This window comes from Lepus europaeus, chromosome 6 (genome assembly GCF_033115175.1).
Source record: "Lepus europaeus isolate LE1 chromosome 6, mLepTim1.pri, whole genome shotgun sequence".
Lineage (NCBI taxonomy): Eukaryota > Metazoa > Chordata > Mammalia > Lagomorpha > Leporidae > Lepus > Lepus europaeus.
This window is the reverse complement of record NC_084832.1, coordinates 79,610,277-79,625,087: the sequence shown is the minus strand read 5'-3', so window position 1 is coordinate 79,625,087 and position 14,811 is coordinate 79,610,277. Positions and strand designations below refer to the sequence as shown.

General features: G+C 54.5%; 1 protein-coding gene across 1 annotated transcript in view; it reads right to left on the bottom strand.

Moving 5' to 3' along the window:
- Positions 1–578: 578 nt before the first annotated feature.
- FLT1 (fms related receptor tyrosine kinase 1) overlaps positions 579–14,811 on the bottom strand; it is a 199,607-nt gene continuing 185,374 nt past the window's right edge. The window contains exons 26-30 of the mRNA XM_062194425.1: positions 12,190–12,295; positions 11,423–11,565; positions 8,456–8,540; positions 5,392–5,486; positions 579–3,532 (exon numbers count right to left, since the gene is read on the bottom strand). Of these exons, the coding sequence (XP_062050409.1) occupies positions 3,331–3,532; positions 5,392–5,486; positions 8,456–8,540; positions 11,423–11,565; positions 12,190–12,295 (631 nt within the window). The 3' untranslated portion in view covers positions 579–3,330. The remainder of the gene's footprint in view (positions 3,533–5,391; positions 5,487–8,455; positions 8,541–11,422; positions 11,566–12,189; positions 12,296–14,811) is intronic.

The following is a 14,811-nucleotide window of genomic DNA, read 5'->3' as shown; positions in this document are numbered from 1 at the left end:
CAAAACTCTGTCAGTCAGGCTGTTAGCCACGTTTTCTACATCTACCAGTGATCGCCGGTTGTTTCCCTCCCTGGGATGCAATCCAGAAAACAAAACCGAATTCTCAGCTGGTGTACGTCCCTCGTGGTTTAGGCTTTTGTCTGTTATGTCCCATGGTTTCCTGCATTGCAGCCTCCAGTGCATACGCACATGCGCGCGTGTGGACGCACACATAAACCTTGTAATTACGGTAACTGTCTATGGTCGGGACCCCCTGCCCCCCAGAATTGAGGGCAGCGGTTTGCAGCCAGGACTCACCCACTGTGTGTGTGCACCAGTGGCTTCAGCATCCTGTTCACTCGAGTGTCTAGTTTTCTGGGCAATCTGCCTAGACTGGTTTTACTTTTTATTTACAGTTTGTACGACCTCGATTATTTAGTGCAGCCATTTTGTGATGGAAAGCTCTTTGCCCTCTCTGGTCGTGTTGGCTTTCTCTCTCTTGCACCTTGTAGTACTGAAGGAGCTCTCCCAGAACACCAGTCCGCCGCCCCCACTGACACCCAGTTTTCACTCACAAGATCAGGAAGAACACCTGGAGCTAACTTTGGATGTTAATTTTATTATATGAAGATAGTATACAAAATACATTCATCATGGCTAGACATGTAGGACCAAACTATGTCTTCCTTATATCTGTAGCATATATTCTTAGTTTGTATAAAAAGTAATTTTAAAATTCCAGTTTCCTTAAATAGTCATGCACAAAACACACAGAGACACACATACTTCTACGAGTACACAAACGGTAACGAGCACTTGTGGTCAGAGAGGCGCTCCCCCTTGGATGGATCTAAGTGCGGCTGGCACGTGTTATCTGTGTCATGTCTAAGACTCTCATGGGCTGGGAAACAAGCGAGAGCTGCACAAGTTTCAAGACTTGGACAAATTTCTCCCAGGGGCTAAAACTACTTTCTGAGCATCGTTTCGGAGATTAACTTGATGTAAAACTTGCATATGGTGTCAGTCCCATCCCACCCACGCTAGTTCAGAGACGTGCCTGCTCCTGGTTAGTGCCAGCCAGTTCCGTCTTGGACGGCACAACAGTTCTGGGATTACCATCCGTTCGTACTTGAATTGCCAGCACTGTTTTAATGAGCAAACGCTTTGAAACTCGGCAACACTCATGCCTGCAAGCTTCCGTTTCTCTGTGTTATGACTCCAGATGGGAAAATTTTTTTTGACTGATGTACTCAAGCAGATTACAAATCCAAGTCTTTGAAGAGGCAGAGTCACCTAATTCTAACAGATTGGCTCATTTGGTCTCCTAAGATTATTAGACGACTAAAATCAAGACATCAGATGAGTAGCTAAGATTTTCATTGTAATCACTCATTTTTGGAGCCTTATCTGATTTGAAAAAAAGTAGAGAATTACTTGGGGTCCTCTTCTGTTTCTCTCTGTTGAACCTCCTCCTAGGTTATCTTAGTTGTACTACTGCCAGTAGTCACAGGTGCTTTTATGTATGCAAAGAAGAAGAAAAACAAAGGTGTTTCTTTCTGGCCTTGGCCTGATTTTGCTTGAATTTGGTTCTTGGTGGAGAGGCCTTGCTGCCTCCTCCACCTGGCCGCGGAGGCCCTGAGAAGCCCCCTAGGCGCCCACCACCTCACCCGGGCCTGTGCTACCTCGCCCTGCTTTTCCCACAAAGAACTTGCACAAGAAAGTGGCAGGCGGAGAAGGAGGCACACAGTCTTCTGTCACCTGGGAGCTGGGGCCCCAGAGCTCACTCACCGGCACAGAGGGAAGTCCCCCACGCTCCTCTCGGGAGCAGCCGTTCACTGCTGCCTGCCTAGCTTCAGTGCCTGCACGCATCCTAAGCACACAGCCCACAGCTTGCGTAAATAGCATCACACAGAGCCGGTGGAGAGGTCCGGGGCTCGCTGATCTGGAGCCCCTCAGAGAGCAGGCGCCCTTTGCTACCCTGTCTCCCTAGTGCTACCCTGTCTCCCCGTTCCCCGCAGCCTCAGTCGCAAGGCAAGGTCCAAAGCAAATGAGAGCCGTCTTCTCCCCCGGGGATGGCTCAGGAGCCGCTATCCCGAGTCCCAGCCGTAGAAACACCTTGCATAAATCACATCTCACCTCTCCCTCCCCCGCCCCCTCAGGAGCATAAAGTGCTTGATAAACATTGGTTAACGCTCTCCCACACCCTTTCCAGGTTAGTGTAAGACCGAAAGGAAGCACGGCTGACTTCCTGGGCGTCTGGGTCCCAACCCTTCTGCGGAGTTGGTTTGGTTGCTATAGAGACGGAGTTTGCGCCCTGCCTTGTTTTTCCCCATTTGTGCTAGTTTTCATTCAGAGAAAACCCTCTGCAAGACTGCATCTCCAGTCGCCTCAGCTTCCTTTTGCAGCGAACTGTACAACACGAAACAAAGCTAGTGTCTTGACTATACATTAAGCTGGGAAATACAATCTGACGTCATTTTTAAACATATGGCTTTGAGCCCCATAGTGGACAACCCCGGCCAGCCAAACTAACCCCGCGGGGCTCCTCCTGAACAGCGTGCTACAGAGGCCCCCACACCCCGGAGCCCGCCGAGCTCTGCTAAGTTCCCAGTGTATCCGCCGGAGGAGCCCACCCGCCATCCTCAGTGCTAAAACTCGAAACGGGCCACGTGTGCGAGCGGGCACGGACCTGTTCCCACAGGCGAAGCTTTGACATCTACTTGAGTTCTAAAAACGGTTTGTCCTTTTCCTGCCTCCCAGAACCCAGCCACCGCCCCCTTATCGCTGCACTGTCTGGGCACAGGGGTCGTGGCTGGGACGCCACTCGAGGGCCTGACATGCCTCTAGTTCCATCTCGGACCCTCTCCTGGTTCTTCCCTTCCTTTTTCTCTCTTTCCCCTTTTCTCTCTTCCATGTCTTACACCTGCCTCCTAGAAGATTCCACAGGCCACATTTCGGCCAGCGAGCGACCCCTCCAGCACAGGCCTTGTTGTCGCCTGGCTCCGGGACTGTGGGGCTTGCCCAGCGGAGTCCATAGTGCACGCCCCAAAGCGCATGCATGTGCCTGGAGCAGGTGCGTCACAGGGCTTCGAAGGGATTTTGCCAACACAGCGAGTAATACGAGGATTGAGCAGTAGTGTTCCTCACTTGTCACTATTTCTCTAATTGATCTGGGGTTACATTCTTGTTAGTCCAAGAAAAAAAAAAGCACTATTAAAAAACTCACAAAAAGCAGCTCACTCCTGTGAAAAGGAAAAAGTGTAAACTTATATATGCATAATACTGGCAAAAGCTAGCTTTTGGGGGTGTAAATACACATGTGCTTCTAGACGGAAGGCTTCGCCTCGGGCTCTAGATGGGCTGGGTGCAGTACAGGACCACCGAGTCGTAGTCAGGGGGTGGGGAGCAGCGAGCCGTCTTTTGCTCCAGCTCCGCGTTGGCGAACGTGAACCTGCGCAGGCCTCGGCTGAGGTGCCCGCAGCTGGCGTGGCAGACAGGCGGCCCGGGGATGTCACAAAGCCCCGACTCCTTGCTTCTGCTGGTCACTCGCAAGCTGAAGAGAGAAAAAGCAACACCACCAGCCGTATGTACAAAATGGGTGTCCCGACAACCAATGCACAATCCCCGCTTTCTCAGCGGGTGCTTTGCTGGCGCCCGTCCCTGGAGCGTGGAGGGTTCCCGAGCCCCATCTCAATCTCTGGTCAGATTTTCTCCGTTCCCAAACCGGACGCCACCTCCCGGAAGCCTGCGTGGTGTCACTGGGCAGAAGGGTGCAGCCCAGGGGTTGGGGGCGGAAGGCACGGTTAGAGAATGAAAATTCACAATTCCAGTGGGCAGTCACTCCGGGGGGGGGGGGGGCTCCCTCTGCTACCCTTGTGTCGCATAGCTTCTGTGGTGGTCCCCAGAATATCCACATCAAATCCACAGAACCTGTGATGACCACCTTCTATGGCCAAAGAGTGTAAGCCACAGAGGGTCTCAGTGTGCTCTGGATCTTGAACAGAGGAGCTTACCCAGGACTCTCTAGGGGGAACCTAGAGACCACCGCAGGTCCTTCCAGGAGGAAGGCTGAGGGAGGCAGAGCCACGCCTGACTTCCCACAGAGGGGAAGGCCATGGGTGGGGAGATAGCACAGGGAGGTGCAGCCACAGCCAGGGAGTGCCTGAAGCCACCAGGGGCCACAAGCCGCCAGCACCGGATTCTCTCCCAGGACCTCGGAAGGCAGTGTTTGTTTAGCGGGAGACCCTCAGGACCTGGTTAGCAAGGCAAGGCAGGCCTAGCAGGTGCTGCCTGGTGGGCTTGGTGGGGGGAGGGCTGCAGGGGGATAGAATTTACAGTTTTCTTTCCTTCGTCAAAGATCCAGAGAAAGGTGCCCACCCACTTTCTGGAGTGTTCCAAGGTAGGAAGCAAAACCCTCCTTCCCTCCTTCCGCTTTTCACCCACCCCGTCCTCATGGCGTCCTCCAGGCCACTGGGACTCCCCCACCCCGGCCCCGCCATGATGCTTGCATTAGAAGGGAACGGACATGCAGATCACCGCCTGGGAATGCCCTGTCTTTCCAAGCTACTTACGGGTGACAGATTGTGTCCGTCATGGCACTCGGACGTATCTGTTGCCATAACTTAGATTGCCCAGGGGCTGGCTACCGTTGGGTCTGTATTTATTTGTTTATTTTTAAAGGCTGTATGCATTCATTGGAAAGGCGGAGTTACAGAGAGAGGCACAAACGAGAGAGAACGGGGTCTGCCTTCTACTGGTTTGCTCTCCAAACGACTGCCATGGCTGGGGCTGGGCCGGGTTGACCCCGCTTCTCTGAAGTAACAGCCGCGGGGGTCCGTGGAGCTCACAGCGGGAGCCAGAGCCATTCTGGTGGGGAGTCTGACCACGGCGGGCGGGGGAAGATATGTTCAAGTGAGAGCAGGGTGCCAGAATCCAACAGGGGGCGGGAGGGCAGATTCTCGGCCCCGAGGAGCCCTGGGACTCCTCTCGCACAAACCTTCTCACCTGCGGGAGCCCATTTCCCTCTGCTACCTCAGCTGCAGGCTCTGCTCCTCGGAGGCCCTGTGTGCCCCGCACAGCGGGACCCCCGGCCGCCCGTGCCTGCACGAACATTCTGCAGCGTTTCCCTCCTAAGCCCCAGGCTTGTCTCCCTGAGCTTGGCGTTCGCTTGCCTGACTTCATGCCCTGCTGCTGTGCTTTGGAGGGGAAGTGCCTTTCTGTGATGCCTCAAAGCCACAGCTGAGGAGGGCAAGTAGCTCTGAGATAGCCCCCTGCAGCCCTCCTGCCCACGGCCCTGAGAGAGCCCCTCCTGCCCACGGTCCTGAGAGAGCCCTGAGAGAGCCCCCTGCAGCCCCGTGCTCCCGGCAGTCCCCTCCACCATCGGGTCACAGAGAGGAGGCCCGGTGTCCTTACTCGAGCTTCAGCGAGGCCTTGGGTTTGCTTTCAGTCCAGGTGAAGCGCTTCAGCAGCGGGGAAGCCAGCAGCGTGCCGCTGTCCACCTGGTGATCCTGGGGGAGGGAGGGAGGAGAAAGGTTATGGTCTGGCCTGGCCCCCGCAGCGCCCCCTGCCCAGTCTCGGGAGTGATATCTCGATGAGCCTCTGATGTCCACACTCCCTAATGAGACAAAGCACTTTCTCCAGATTGCAAATAGGAACTTGGCGAGCGACAAGAAATGCCTACTCCTGGTGACTTGGAGGCCCCTGTCCTGTAGGTGAAGCAGATGAATCTAAATCACAGCAGCAGGTTAGCCCTGTCCACAGATTACGTTTAGTGCCGATCATTGTGCAAGTGCAGGAAAACTACTTTTGGCTGTGGGTCTGCTTTATTATTGTTTTTGAAGATTTACTTATTTGGAAAGAGTGACAGAGAGGGAGCGACAGAGAGGCATCTTCCATGTGCTCATTCACTCACTCCCCAAATGCCCGCAAAGGCCAGGGCTGGGGGCAGACAGAAGCCAGGATCCAGGAACTCCATCTGGAAGTAGAGCCTCTGGGACTCAAACTGGCACCTCTTCTCTCTCTCTCTCTCTCTCTCTTTTACAGGCAGAGTGGACAGTGAGAGAGAGAGACAGAGAGAAAGGTCTTCCTTTTGCCGTTGGTTCACCCTCCAATGGCCACCGCGGCCGGCGCGCTGCGACCGGTGCACCACACTGATCTGAAGCCAGGAGCCAGGTGCTTCTCCTGGTCTCCCATGGGGTGCAGGGCCCAAGCACTTGGGCCATCCTCCACTGCACTCCTGGGCCACAGCAGAGAGCTGGCCCTGAAGAGGGGCAAACGGGACAGAATCCGGTGCCCCGACTGGGACTAGAACCCGGTGTGCCAGCGCCGCTAGGCGGAGGATTAGCCTATTGAGCCGTGGCGCCGGCGGCCTCTTCTTTCTCTTTTTAAAGATTTATTTATTTATTTGAAAGGCAGAGATTCAGAGAGGAAAGAAAGAGAGAGAGAGAGGGAGAATCTTCCACCTGCTGGTTCACTCCCCAAACTACTCTAACAGCCAGGGCTAGGCCAGGCTGAAGCCAGGAGCCTCCCCTGGTCTCCCATGTGGGTGCAGGGTCTCAAGGACTTGAGCCATATTTCATTGCTTTTCCCAGGCCATTTGCAGGGAGCCGGATCAGAAGAGGAGCAGCCAGGACTCGAACCAGTGCCCATATGGGATGCCAGCACTGCAGATGGAGACAACCTCTGTGCCACAGCGCCGGCCCCTCAAACCGGCACCTCTATACGGGATGCTGGTGTCTTAAGCTGTGGTTGGTTTAACCATGCTGCAGCAGAACACCAGTACCAAAGCTGTATTATTTGGGAGCCTGATCCATAAAAGTTCTGGGAAATTATAAAGAGATGGTTCAATTTTTTTTCTTGAAGATTCTGTGGCATTTTCAGGCCCTCCTTAGTCACCGTATGCAGCAATTACATTTCCTCGCTGGTTCACCTTTGGCATTGAGTGTCACGCAGATTCTTCATTACTCTGTTAACACAGTTTGCTCTGATAAGTGGGTCCATACGGCTCCCGCCAGCCTTCAAGGACCTCACTGGGCTATATGCAATGTTCTCGATGGGCAGCAAACACCAGAGCCAACAAAGCAGCCGTCGTAATTCACCCCTGTGTTGGGGTGGGGTTTAAGGTTACGAGATACCTTCCGTGTTCTTCTCAGTTTTATCTCCTTGGACTTGAAAGGCAATTACAGAGAGAGAGAGAGAGAGAGAGAGAGAGAGAGAGAGAGAGAGAGAGAGAGAGAGAGATGTCTTCCATCTACTGATTCCCTCCCCAAATGCCCAAGATGTTGGAGTGGGGCCAGGCTGAAGCCAGGAGCCAGGAGCTCCATGCAAGTCTTCCACGGGAGGGCAGGGGCCCAAGCACCTGGCCATCTTCTGCTTTCCCCGGCACATTAGCAGGGAGCTGGACAGGAAGCTGAGCATCCAGGACTCAAATCAGTGCCCCGGGACCGTGGATGTTGATGTTGTAGGTGGCGGCTTAACCTGCTGCTCCACAACACCAGCCCCGCCAGAAATTTTTTTAAAAACTTATTAGAGAGAGAAGGAGGGAGAGAGGAGAGACAGAGCAAGTGCGCCTCTGCTGATTCACTCCCCAGACGCCTGGACCAGTCCCTGGCTGGGGCTGAAACGGGGTGCTGGGAACTCAGGGCAGTTGTTCCCCACGGGTGGCAGGGACCCAGTGCTTTGAACCCTCACTGCCACCCGCCAGGAAGCCAGAGGCAGGCATTCTGATGTGGCACACGGGCATCTTAACTGCTGGGCTCACTGCCCGCCCTGGGGTTAACGGGTGGCTGTGGTGACGATCTCTGCATTGTGGCTGGTCTTCCAGCCATGGTCAAGATCAGCGCTTCTCCGACTTTCAAGTGCACAGGAGTCCCCTGGGGATCTGCGGCAAGGCGGAGCAGGTCCTGAGGGTCGGTGTTTCTAACCCGCTGCCAGGTCATGGCCCCGTGCCTTTCCGGGGGCCACAGGCCGAGTGTGAGCATGCGCAGTAGCAGCAGTGTGCTCCTGCCTACCCCTCCTCTCCTCTCCCAGGGATTTCAAGGGAAGAGCTGGTTGAGACACAGAGCCAGGGCCGAAAGCCTGAGTGGAAACCTACCAGATTGCAGGTGGCTATTCAGAGTGAACTTCCGCTTACATCTCAAGGCCCAGCCACTCACACAGCCAAGAGTTCTTCCTCTCTTACTCTGAAAGCAAGGAGGCATCACTGATCGCCCAAAGCCTTAGAACCATGTATGAGTTTCCCAAGGGTCTAATTCCTACCAGGCAAGGCCCTGGGTCTTGGAGGGAATTCTGGGTCATCTTCAAACCATGAAATTCTACTTTCAGATGAGCTCGGCAGAGCTAAGTCCAGCTGTTGGTCTGCCGACAGGGCTAGCTCGGCCACCGGTGGCTGGCCCTCGGTGACTCCTGCAGCTGGGATCTCAATGGATGCCGGCTACGGGTTCTGAGGGGCCCCGAGAGGCTTCAGTTCACGACTTACGTCCAGCACGGAGGTGGTGTGTGGTGCAAGTTCTTCCAGCGTTTGGATTCTCTCCAGGCTCATGAACTTGAAAGCGTTCACGTATCTAACAAGGAAGCAGAGAGAACAGCCAGCTTGGGAGAGTGTACCAGCCAGGATGAGTCAGGAGACCTAGGGCTCCAGGGCCCGAGAAGACAAACCGAAACGCCAGAAGGCGCCGCTGAACTCCCCCGAGGCTCACGTTTCCCAGTGGTGGGCCCCTGGGAATCCTCAGGGCAATGCAACTTCCTCCCGTGGCTGCTAATTCACATTCAGTGATGTTGAGCAAAACCCCAGAGGGTCCTACGCTGGTCCCTTGTGGAATCAGAAGGCATCAGGCCACCAAGAGACCTGAGACCTCACGTGTTCTGAACGCGCCACGGTGGACAACAGAGAAATGATGCCCAGGGAAGCAATCTTACCGCTGCCTACTTCCTAAAAGGTTGTGAGGTCACACATAAAATGGCCTGCCAAGGTTGTAGCACAGCTAACTGAAAGGTATCTTGGGGGGCTGGTGCTATGCCATAGCAGGTAAAGCTGCCGCCTGCAGCACTGGCATCCCATATGGGCGCCAGTTCAAGTCCCAGCTGCTCCACTTCCAATCAAGCTCTCTTCTATGGCCTGGGAAAGCAGCAGAAGATGGCCCAAGTGCTTGGGTGCCTGCACGCCTGCACCTGCATGGGAGACCCGGAAGAAACTCCTGGCCCCTGGCTTCGGATTGGCTCAGTTCCGGCCGTTGTGGCCATTTGGGGAGTGAACTGGCAGATGGAAGACCTCTCTCTCTCTCTGCCTCTGCCTCTCTGTAACTCTGCCTTTCAAATAAATAAATAAATCTTAAAAAAAGGTATTGTGAAGTGCTGGGCTGCACTTGTATGTTGTTCCGTGACTGCAGATTGGGAGAAATGGGTAGTTATGTACGTGATTTCTCTGAAAGTATCCACTGAGCTTTGTTGATGATCTATCTAGGAAAGAGTGGCAGAGCCGGCTACCCACAAGGCCAGCTGATCTGTCATCCTTGGAAGGCCCAATTTCTTTAGGCAAGCATCAAAGACTGAGCAACATATTAGCAGGGCCCGTGTAACCTGGACATTCCACGCCACTCCACGCCACTCCCATCACCAGCCGAATCAGACCTTGCTAATCCAGGTTATCCAAGACAGCTTCCTCATATTTAAAAAAAAAAATGGCTGACTCATGTGCTCTGGCCTCTTGGGCTGCTTGTGAAGCAAGAGCAGGGACAAGTCTGGGCTGCCCACGGGACGGCTGTCACACCAGGCTGCAGTTCTCCCCTGCCTCCCCAGGGGGCGGTCAAGGTCAAGGCCGAGCGCTGTGCCCACTGCAAAGATGCTGGCAGGCCTGCAGGGCAGTCTAGAAGTCCTCAAGGGCGTCCCGACTGCCTGGGGTGCAGCGAGAGCCTGCAGAACTGCTGAGTTGGAAGCTTCGTTCTGCCACTCCCTAGCCACGCTGTTCTGGCAAGCTCTCCTCCTTGGAGCCTTAATGCTGAGTGCGTGTGTAACAGGAAAAATGTCTGCTTCACAAGACTTCCCGGGACCAAAGGAGCTGATGAAAGCGCAGAGCCCAGGGCAGAGCCTGAGCACAGCGTGCGCCTGTGTCACTGCCAGGGCTGCGTGTGGTCAACGCACGTGTGACGACAGGTCCATGGCTGGCGGGGGCAGGGGGGCGCCCATCATGAATATTTGTCCCCCTGCCCCTTCTCCAATTTCCTCTGCAGTAATGTGAGCATATTCATTTGCTTGACAAGAAAAAAGAGCCTTTTTTGTCCATTTAATTTTTTAAGATTATTTATTTATTTATTTGAAAGACAAAAATAAAGAAGGGGGGACAGAGAGACACCGTCCATCTGATGGTTCACTCACTCCCCAAATGGCTGAAATGGCCGGGGCTTGGCCAGGCTGAAGCCAAGAGCCAGGAACTTCCGCTGGGTCTCCCACCCAGGTGCAGAGGCTCAAGGACTTGGGCCATCCTCTGCCGCTTTCCCAGGCCATTAGCAGGGAGTTGGATGGGAAGTGGAGCAGTGGGGGTTTGAACCAGTGCCCATATGGGATGCCGATGCTGTAGGTGGAGGCTTAGCCTTCTACACCAAAGCACCGGCCCCTGTTTATTTAATTTAATCTAAAAAGATCAATGTCGTGGGGGGGGGGGGGGAAGAGGAATGATTTTCAAATAAGATAGACTAAAGAAACCTCAGAAAATACCCTGTGTTACTCTCTATTGGGTTCTTGTTTTTAAAAGAAGTATAGGCGCCGTGGCTCAATAGGCTAATCCTCCGCCTTGCAGCGCCAGCACACCGGGTTCTAGTCCCGGTTGGGGCACCGATCCTGTCCCGGTTGCTCCTCTTCCAGACCAGCTCTCTGCTGTGGCCCAGGAGTGCAGTAGAGGATGGTCCAGGTGCTTGGGCTCTGCACCCCATGGGAGACCAGGAGAAGCACCTGGCTCCTGCCATCGGATCAGCGCGGTGCGCCAGCCGCAGCGCGCCAACCGCGGCGGCCATTGGAGGGTGAACCAACAGCAAAAGGAAGACCTTTCTCTCTGTCTCTCTCTCTCACTGTCCACTCTGCCTGTCAAAAAAAAAAAAAAAAAAAGAAGAAAAAAAAAAAGAAGTATAAAAATGTTTGGCAGAAATTTTAAAAATCTGAATAGATGATATTAGGAATTACTTTAGTGTGATAATTTTGATGCAGCTACATGGAATTCCCTTCTGGCAAAAATACACCAAAAATAGTTAAGACTAAAGTGTTGGAAATGCCTTACGTTCTCTAAAATGCACAGATATTTAGAGTATATAAACATAACAGGGCCGAATGGCGGCAAAGGTTGGACACAGAGGTGGGCATAAAGGTGACTGTTACACAGTTCTTCATTTTTTTTATTGCTATCATTTGGCAGGCTTGAAAATTCGGTTATTACAGCTGGGGAAAGAAATCTTACCTGACATCATCAGAGCTTCCTGAATCAAACCCGGGAAGAGACACGCCCTCCTTGAAGAAGTCCTGGGAGAAGGCAGGAGCGGAGTACGGAAATGCGCTGCTTCCGGTGAGGATGGCGTTGAGGGGGATGTAGTCTTTCCCACCCTGAAACAGCAGAGACACAGCTCCGATCACACAAGTCCTCCTTCACCCTGTTCCTGGGAAGCACTCGCTCAACTTCTGCTATGCCACTTACACATCCTGGTTCCGTATGCGTGTTTCAAAGATTTATCTGTTTATGTATGTGAGAGGCGGATGAATAGAGAGTAACAAAGAGATTGAGAAAGAGAGAGAGAGAGATCTTCCATTCACTGGTTTACTCCCTAAAGAATGCAACAGCCATGGCTGGGTCAGGCTGACGCCAGGAGCCAGGAACTCTATCCAGTTCTCCCATGTGGGTGGCAGCGACTCAAGTACTTGGGCCGTCATCTGTCGCCTCCCGGGAGCATCCAGCAGGAAACCGGATCAGCAAGTGGAAGCGGGACTCTATCCCAGGCACTCTGATACGGGATGTGGACATTGCAAGCAGTGGCTTAGCCTGCCGAACCACGACGTCCACCATAGTTGGGTTTTGAGAAGAGAATTTTGCACATACACACATACATTTTTTTTTTTTCACACTGCTGATTTCAGCTATTCTGCTAATGGTGCTCAGAACGACAACAAGCAAATACAATAGCCTGGGACTATCGGTCAAAGGCATCTGGCCTACTGATGGTCTACCTTTACCTGCTGAACATTCGCCTGCAGCAAATCGCCGAGTTTCTCTACAAGCTCTGCAAACCTGGGCCTTTCTTTCGGGTCTTTGTGCCAGCAGTCCAGCATGATCTGGTAGCTGTTGGGAGAGAGCACAGCAGGAGTAGCTGGAACACAGTGCTAATTACACATCGTTCTCTCGACCCAGCGTGGTGGGTGTTGGTGGACGCGCCAAGACCAGGCTCGCAGTGGCAGGGACATTGCTTCCTTTTTACCTCTGGGTCTGCAGCACCAGCCCAGAACGGCCTCCTGGGGCCAGGTTGTGCTGGTGACAGGAAAACACCTGCCTACCAAGGCACGGTGACCAACCACCCGTGCAGAGCTCCTGGGCCCCCGCGCTTTGGAGCGCCTCTGCAGTGGCAGCTTGGGGGGCTCTGTAGAAAGGGGGCAGCAGCGTCCGCTCGCCTTCCAAAGCAGGACCGTGTCATTCACAAGGAAGCGCGGACACGGCCCCAGGTCTCAGGGCGCGCACCGTCTGCCGTTCTCACGTCCCAGCCTCGTAATTTCCACGTGCTGTTTCCAAGTCCTCACAGTGCCCGGGTGGGGCCCAGCCGTGGAGCCTGGTGAGAAGCCCGGTGTGCACCATGCCCACCCCTTCCCCAGGGTGAAGCCCATGTCGTGTGCGGAGGTGCCTGCGTAGGGCTGATGCCTCTCCTGTTGCAATGCAGAGCTGCTGCTTATTACAAACTGGCCTCCCCCGCCCCGTCACAGGCAAAGGCAGCAGGCTCCTCTCGCGCTTGCATATGCGGATGCACTCTGACCGCACTCCCGGCGAAACCCACGCTGCCCCGCTGGGATTGGGACTTCTTCTCTTGAGGGACATTTGTTCTGGGCTACCCCCTCGGACTGCGTAAGATATGAACCTGAATGGCTGGGCCGTTGGAGCTGGGTCAGCACCAGCCAGGCAGCATCATATTGCCAGGGACCGGCGTCTGCGCCCCACCCCAGCCCGGGGCCTGGTGCACGTTAAGCCTGTGACAAACAGCTGCTGAAGGCAGCCGGCCTGGTCGCCGGGAAGACGGCTCTGCTGCTGGCATGGGCACTTCAGCCAGGCTGCAGGCATCACTCCTTAGCTGGGAGTTGCGTGTTTCAGGGGAAAACTTGAGGAATTCCAGTGCCCGCTCCTGTCTGTGTCTCTTCTTAGATCTGTACCTACAGGTTGTCCCAACAATACCAATTATCTCACCAGTGTGGCCCTATTTTGTTTCAAAGCACGGGAGGTGACGAAGATGGTAAGAATACAGGAAGGTAACAGAGAGAGAGAGAGAGGTGTAAATGGACAAGCGAGATCCATCTCTGGATTCTGAGCGCTTCAGCAGAGACAGGTGCCAATCATCCAGGCAGGTGGTGAGAAGGAGGGGGAAGCAGTGACAGGAAACGAGGGAGGCAGAGTCTGAACACCAGGCTGTGGGGCCTGAGCCTGGCCAGGCCAGGCCAGGCCAGGCCCGGGTGCCCCCGCCTGAGCTGGAGCCAAGTAAGATGGCGCCCAGAGGAAGTAAGATGGGCGGAATCCAAAGTTGTTTACCACTAAAACTAACTGGCTGGGCAATATCAGGGGAGGTAACAAAACTAGTAACAAGTGTATAGACATAGGGCTAGTCCTATAGAAATCCCCCTGTAAGGTGATTTTTTAAGTGATTGGTTGGTCCTTAGCCCTGCCCCAATGACTCTGCAGTTTTGTGTTATAAAAGGTACTATTATGCAGAAGGTGACTGAGTCCTTGCTAGACTTGGCTCCCCGCTGCGTCTGATTGTCTCCGGGACCAGGAGGCTGGGGAACGGGCGAGCGGCGCGCTTACCTTTCCTCGGACCCAGTCCATCCTGTACGGGTGGACTAAGACCCAACACCAGGCCAGTTACTGGGAGGCAGTGTGGCCATTCCCAGGCCTGAAATGCGAAACAGGGGCCTCCCGGGCCTCTCTCCCACCATCACCAGCCTGGCAGTAACGGCTTCACAGCACTGCTTTGTTACGAGGTTGGCCAGAGCTTGACCTGCAGAAAATGCTCTCAGAGAGGCGAAGCAGAGTGTCCCAGGGCTGTGTCCTAGGCTGTGCCTAGTTAGGCCCAGGAGAGAATTTTCGAGGCACCCAGGGAAGTGGAGGCACCACGTGGTCCTTGGACACCTTCCCGGGGCCCTGGGTCTTCAGCTAAAAGCTTGCCAAACAGCCGGGCAGTGGAACTCGGCTTCTGCTGTCCAGTAAGTGCCCAGCGACCAGATAGCCTGAGTCTTTGAGAAGAGGCAGGAAGCCTCAAGATCATGCAGGGGCAGGGGAACCTGGCATCCACACCTGGTTTTGGACAGCTTCCCTCTCCTCCTTCTCCATGCAAACTTGAAAGGGGATTCTGGGTGCCCTCCGCCCTGTATCTCATCTCCTGAACCCACAGGACCCGACCCCTGGAGAGTGGGATGGAGTGAACTGGCTCCGAGAGCTGCGAGGGCCCCGTGGCCAGTGAGATGGCCCCCAGAGTCCCAACCATCGCTGATCAGCAGCACCACGGAGTGAGGGCTCGGGGCCCTTGTGGCCAGAGGTGCCTGGCTGTTCCAGGACTAGCCTCTGTGTAACCCTGTCTCTCCAGCCATCAACAAGTGGCCCGA